We start from the raw sequence: 6,833 nt of genomic DNA on the forward strand, positions 1-6,833 counted from the left end.
GCCGTCGGAGGCAAATCTCTTCCGTGTCATGGCCACGCCGGCCGGTGGGCGGCGGCGGAACCAAGCCCTGCGTACATTATCTTCCGAGTATCGGGATAAGGTGGATCGAGACTAACAGCCGCGCCACGCCAACGACCGTCCCTGATTGCAGATAAAAAAGGACGGAACGCCTGTGTGAATAAAGAGTGGCCATCATCCACATGTTCAACAGAACATATACCTCTTCTCATCTTTAAAAGAGAACATATACCTGCCTTTTTAAGTGCAAGTAAAGAGTGGTCCATCGTACAGATGCTCCACACATCATGTACTACCTGTATTTCTTCTTTTCACAAGTAAAGAAATACCTAAACTCGTGTGCACCTCTTCAGGGCATGTGTTCCACACACAAGAATCTAACCGTGAAACAAACTCCGAAGCCACGTACCCAAACTTGTATGTTGTCAAATGCATATATGTCACATAAATAGCACCCGTACAACATGTATAACAATAACAATAATAATAAACAATAAAAAGAAACAAAATTGGACACTGTCATAGAAGGAATACAGGAGCAATGATGCCCCCAAGGATCTATTGTACATGTGGTTAAAAGAAGCGCGAGAAATAAAACGCATCAGATTGGACTATCATCTGAACCCTACAACAATAACCACCTCCGGTTCGTCTTTTAACCCTTACAACTTAAAACAGCGACTTCTAAAATTGTACAACTGAAGTCAGAGAAAATACGGGACGGCAGTCCTTGGGCCACGCATCTGGTTGTTCTCCTCCGTCTCCGTGAAGAACTTGACGTCGCGGTCCTGACAAAGAATAAGTGAACACTAATCAGTAAAGACTTGATAATGAAGATCTGCTTGAAATGACAGTATGCATTATCCCATGCTCTCACTCCACAGATGCGCTAACATACCATGTTCTCGTCGAAGCTTAGTATAGAAGCAACATTGCCACATCTGTAGCAATAATTAGGTGCAGACCACACCTGCAAAATTAAATGTGCAAGGCATATGATATGAGCATCATTAGCATGGTTTTATTGAACAAGTATGTAATTTCCAAGAAAAAGATGCTATGGTTATCTGGACTAATTAGCGACATGTGAACAGACACTTACAGTTACAAGACCCTTGTCCTGAAACATGTACTTTAAGCCTTCCTGGACCAGCTGGTGAGCCCGGCAAACTAGGTCAAGATTGTTCACATGGTTGAACTGCATAGAGAATAAACCAACAACATTTGTTAAGAGATGATGAAAAAGTGATCCTCAATGAAAAGATTCCATGCCCACCTCTGTTGTCACTCGTGATCCAAAAAGCCAACCTGCTCCACGCGGACTAACAGCCCATGTCTCTATCTCTTCAGGGTCACTCCACATAAGATCACAGAAAGGACCTTCGTGGGGAATTTCACAATTCCGATCAATTGTCCGTATCTGGTGACAAAGTGATATTTAATCAGATTATTGCTTCCATTGTATTGCCTAGCAACACCATTCATATCTTACATGAGAACACCAGTAAACACATAAGAACAAATCAACCTCAGAATCATGCATCCTTAAGATCATGAGCCTAACTCTGCAAATGCTAAGGATCAACTAATAAAGAGAAGTACTATAACAGAATCAATTGAAACAAAAAAAGCAGTAATAAAACAATTATTGAAAAGACAGATGATAAGGGTCCAACATTTTCCTGAAATGTTCAAGGATGTTAATTGTTTACTAGCTCCTTGAAAACTTCTAGAGAATATTCCGTGTTCTGAAAGTAGCTACATAGGCATTCAGCGGCACCCTTTTGTCCTATTACCCGCCTAGACCCACCTAATGGGCTTTTACGCACCAGCCACTGATCTGCACCTGGCTAGCGGCAAGGTAAACATCAAGATTATCTTCTTATCAAATTAAAGATATACAGAGTTAACAGTGTGAACTTCTTTATAATTGGAATCAGGCCATTAAATAGTTGTATAAACCAGGTGTGGTACGTCTATATGAATCAGGAAACCTAATTTATTCTGTAAACCAAGCACCACATATTTCTATATCCGTTAGGTAAAACAGACAGTAAGATGGGTCAAAATTCTCATTCAAACCATAAGTAACATATTGGCTGAATGATGTTAAGAAAAAATTACGGAAGAAAAGAAGTCCAACTAACCTGGTCAACAGTACGTACATCAGGAGACAGGCCACCGTGAACACAAAGGACCTGAATTTTCACTACATCATTTAGTATGACTGAGCACAAAGTATGAATTCATAATCTAGAAATTATCAAATACAAGGAACTTACCGTGCCATTAATGATTGCTGAAAGAGTAAGGTAATCAAAAACATCGGTGCAATACCGCCACGCATTGGCATTCCCATACTTCCTCTGGCACTCGTCATAGAAGCCATATACCTACAGATCAGTAACATTATATTAGTTTGCCTGCATGATAAAAGAAGTACTGAATGATACGTATTGACCTGTTTGTGGTACCATACACGCGTTCAAGCTGTAATTATTGTTTTTTCTCGAATACGCAGGAGATATATGCCATTATATTAGAGAAGACGGAAGGGTAGAAACCCTGAGTACACACACACACATTCCATATGTTTTATAGGTTACAGTACTCACCCGTGCCTGAAAAAGAACAAAGGACTACAGATAACCAAAGCCCTGGGCGCTAGGGCGCTCACAAGGGAAAGCTCTCGAGTCCCAGCCACTCCCCAAAGCTGTGCCTCCTCTTCGGCAAGCAACAAGGCAGCAGCCACACTGGGGCAGCAACATTGAAAAACAATGATTCCGATGGCTCCAAGGGGCCCAGGCAATTATGTACACAATTACTATACAGTCCTAACATGCCATGTGAAAGAGAGACTGTTCAACTTGCCAAACAGAATCATTAGCATGAAATGTAGGTTTTCAAATCATCGCTTAGTAGCTGGATTGTTTTAACTTCGACGAAAGTGTTATCATTTCGTCCAGAATCAATCAACATCTACTGCTTTTCAGTGCAGGATGCATTTTAATGCGAAAGCAACAAATGTAACTTCACTAACTACAAGATCTTTTGGCAACGGGAGATAGTACAATATGAAAATCATGAGCGAATACAAATTGAACTACAACAAAGTTAATTGAAGCAGAAGTATCTCAAATCCTAAATGTTCAACAGGATAACATATACCATTCTCCATATCAGGACATACCTGTGTCAGCTGCCTACTTTCATGGTTCCCACGCAGAAGGGTTATGTGGGCAGGATACCTGGTAGTAGGAAATTACATTGAGAGTTAGCCATATATGATGACACTTCAGGAAAAATGTAATACAGTAAGAATTCTTACTGAAAAGAAGCAACCAACACTAACAGGTGTGGTCATTGTTTCACTAATTAAGACTGATACAGTTCACCTACAAAGCACGGACACGGCCAAACTTGCCGAATCGCCGTGCAGATACGGCTGGACACGGGGACACGGGGCCACGCTAAGACACGGCCGGACACGCGTATCCCGCTGATTTCCTGTAATACTAATTTAAAAAAAAGGAGGACACGGCTGGGACACGTGTGGGACTCGGGAGGCCCAACTACTATTCCTCGGCCCACCCTTTTTTTGCAGGTCGCATAAACAGGCACCACAAAAGGGTAAGCTGGGAAACCTCCTGGACCAGTCGATGCCACAAAGTAGGGTTTCCCACCTCCTGGACTCGACGCCGCTGCCTGGACTCGACCGCCACCGCCCCCCAAGTGGAGCGGCCTCTCCTCCCAACGGCAACCAAGCTGGAGCAGGTAACCTCGCCCTTTTTCATCTATTCAAATCGATTTGTTGTTGAGCTGCTGCTGCTTACTGCCCCTGTCCGCCATGCCCTTGCTGTTGCTGCTCGCCAGTAGCTTCCCTATGCTGTTCATGTGCTGCTGCTGCTTGCTTATTAGTGCTGCTGCTGCTTGCTTACTTCTGCTGCTTGCTTATTGCTGATGCTGCTTGAACTGTTGATTGAATGCTTGGTGCTTCATGTTAGGGATTGCCAAACCATAATGCTATTGGGAGCTAGCATTGCAGATTGGGTAAGCAAACTTCTTTGCTGTTTGTCAAGTACCAGTACCACTTCAGATTATTATGACACTAATACCAGACTATTGTTTTAACTCCGCTTATGTTGTCTCAACATAGCCGGTCCCTCCCGGATAGGCTTGGCGAGCCAACGTAAAAACTCAGCCACTCTTGTGGAGATGAAACCCAAAAGATCACGAAAGAACTAGCTATGGACAGGGGTGTGTGGAAGCTTGCTATCCATGTGCCAGAACCCTGAGTTGGTCGCGAGATCTTATGGGTTTCACCTCTAGCCTTCCCCAACTTGTTTGGGACTAAAGGCTTTGTTGTTGTTGCTGCTGTTGTTGTTGTTGTAACTCCCACCGTCCGAAAAAGCTTGTCCCTCAAATGGTTGTATCTAGCACCAAGTTAGTGCTAGATACATCCATTTGAGGGACAAGCTTGGGACAAGCTTTTTCAGACGGAGGAGTACTAGACTATTGTTTGATGTGTTTTGCAAGTTGCAATGACATGGATCTGGTCTGGAACTCTGGATGATCAATCAAGCACTTGAAACAGGAGACAACAAATGGGGCATTATCTCTTTCTCATTTTTTTGTCTTTAACTCTATATTACATGGCATACATTTATTTATCTTTATATATACTTGCCGTGTCCCCGATGGGTTGTTTTTGGAAAATGCTGTATCTCGTGTCCCCGTATGCGTGTCACCGTGTCCGTGTCGCTGTATCCGTGCTTTTTAGCAGTTCATCACAAAAAATGGTGAGATGCAATCTTTATTTTCAATCTTGCAGTTTAAGTAAGGCTGTCCAAACTGTTTGGGCTTGAATAAAGCTCCGCTCGAGAGCTAAGTAAGACAAGCACAAGCCCAGTCTCAAGCATGTGAGCCCAACTAGCTCCAGATCGAACAGTTCGCTAAAGCTTGGTAGAGCAACACAACCTAGCTCATTTTCGAAGAAAATAACTATAGGACCCAAGCATCATCCTAGACCTGTCCCTCTTAATTTTCTAACCCATGACAGCAACTCATTGATCCATTTCACTATACACAAGTCTGGACATCTCACGGGCCTATCCTCCTCAGATAAAGAAGCTTTTTGCAGCCTGATAAGATGCACTGGCCGGACTTTTAATTAAAAAATATTAACAAGCTTTGCGAGTTTGTCGAGCCTTCCAACGAATTGAGCTTGAGCTCATCCCTGTGCTCATGAGGTGAGCAGAAGCTCCCGCTCACCAAATGGCTTGAGATGCAAATCGAGCTTGAGGGAAGTGTGGGTGTATTCGGCTATTCGCTCAAACTCAGTCGTTGACAGCCCTATGTTCAAATAGTAAAAATATAGACGAGTTTCAACTTCAAATTTCAGCTGGCAGCTTCCAAATTCGAGTTCAATCCATAGCTGGATTGTGCAGTGCAAGGTCATCCCAGTCTAACTCGGCTCAACTCCTGATCTTTGTATGATTGTACAAGAACCATAAAAGATTACACACTTCTAGTTTCATGAAAAACAATAAGCTAAATCAACCCCATCGACCCCATAGGTTACTCGTGGTATTATCCAGCAAATACAAGGGGAAAAGTCAGTTATGAAGAGACAACAGAATTTGACATACTATCAAGCAGCAATCAGACATTACCATTCAACAGCTTAATTCCATCTAAGGAATGCCTATTGACAATCCTTTTTGCCTTTTTGGGGTGACCTACTCATGATCTGGTTATTCGTGTATCACTATCATGTAGTATTATTGTTAACCAAAAGGTACGGTGATATGATAATGAAGTTTATACTCAGAAAAGAGTGAAGAAGCTGAAGGCGCAGCTATACGGTATAAAGTTCAAAGCTTTGGAACAAACAAAAGGACGATTCATTATCTGCGAACAGAAAACTAACCAAATACCTTGCTTTTAGTAGCAAAAGGATGGTGAAAACCTCGAGACTGTTGAAGCCGCGGTCGACAAAATCACCCTACGAGTCAATCACAGCTCAGTTAAGCAACACAAGAACATCAGAGGCTACCTAAACCAGTCACAAGAAACAATAGAAGGGCTGAGGAAGCCAGACCATGAAAATATAGTTGGTCTCAGGCACATGTCCTCCGGTGGCAAAGAGCTTCATAAGGTCATGGAACTGCCCATGGATGTCGCCGCACACTGTGACCGGGCTGTTGACTGGCTGCACGTTCGACTCCTCGATGAGAATCTCCTTAACCTGGATGATGATCAGCGAAATACACATCGGTTACATACTAGGCATACAGACACACCCACGAATACATACACGGTTCACTCAAGTCTCTCGGCGAGCAGCAAAAGCAACTAATTTTGCCCGTCTACCTGCTACTGCTGGTACGAACCCTAACACGGCCACGCCGCAGCGCACGCGCGCGCCAGAACGCCGCGCGAACAAAACCCTAGCGGAAGTGATAAATAAAGAGGGGGAGGAAGCTCACGTATTCGCAGAGGGTCTGGAGCTCGTGCTCGGCGAGGTGCTGGCCCTCCTTGACCTTGGAGATCCACAGATCCAAATCCATCGGGAGCAGTGGCGGCGGCGGCGGCGAACCGGCGGCAGGGGATTCAGGGCGGAGGTGCGGACTGGGGGGAGGTCGATCCCCTCTTGATTCCTGGTGCGGATATTAGTTTCGCCTCCTCGATCGCGGCTGGGGGGGCGAGGCGAGAGGGAGGGGAGAGGAAAAATAAGGTTGCGATTTGCGCCGGGCTCTGGGCTGCCTCGCAGGTCACAACAGCCTCGCAAGCACGAGACGGACGAGACGGGGTCT

General features: G+C 44.3%; 1 protein-coding gene across 1 annotated transcript; it reads right to left on the reverse strand.

Annotated features, from left to right (window-relative positions):
• Window positions 1-518: 518 nt before the first annotated feature.
• On the reverse strand, window positions 519-6,833 carry LOC123061823 (phytochrome-associated serine/threonine-protein phosphatase). Its single transcript, XM_044485103.1, has 10 exons — window positions 6,507-6,833; window positions 6,119-6,265; window positions 5,955-6,022; window positions 3,209-3,266; window positions 2,301-2,411; window positions 2,166-2,216; window positions 1,295-1,438; window positions 1,121-1,216; window positions 917-988; window positions 519-806 (listed from the first exon to the last, which is right to left on the reverse strand). Exons 1-10 carry the CDS (start codon window positions 6,585-6,587, stop codon window positions 723-725), a joined length of 912 nt encoding a protein of 303 aa, XP_044341038.1. The 5' UTR covers window positions 6,588-6,833; the 3' UTR covers window positions 519-722.

Source organism: Triticum aestivum, chromosome 3A (assembly GCF_018294505.1).
Source record: "Triticum aestivum cultivar Chinese Spring chromosome 3A, IWGSC CS RefSeq v2.1, whole genome shotgun sequence".
NCBI classification, from domain to species: Eukaryota; Viridiplantae; Streptophyta; class Magnoliopsida; order Poales; family Poaceae; genus Triticum; species Triticum aestivum.

Coding starts and splice junctions, on each gene's coding strand:
- LOC123061823 (XM_044485103.1), bottom strand. CDS start 6,587: ATGGATTTGGATCTGTGGATCTCCAAGGTCAAGGAGGGCCAGCACCTC. Junction 1,439..2,165: donor ATGTACGTACTGTTGACCAG/GTTAGTTGGACT, acceptor CTTTGTCACCAG/ATACGGACAATTGATCGGAA. Junction 807..916: donor TAAGCTTCGACGAGAACATG/GTATGTTAGCGC, acceptor ATTCTTTGTCAG/GACCGCGACGTCAAGTTCTT.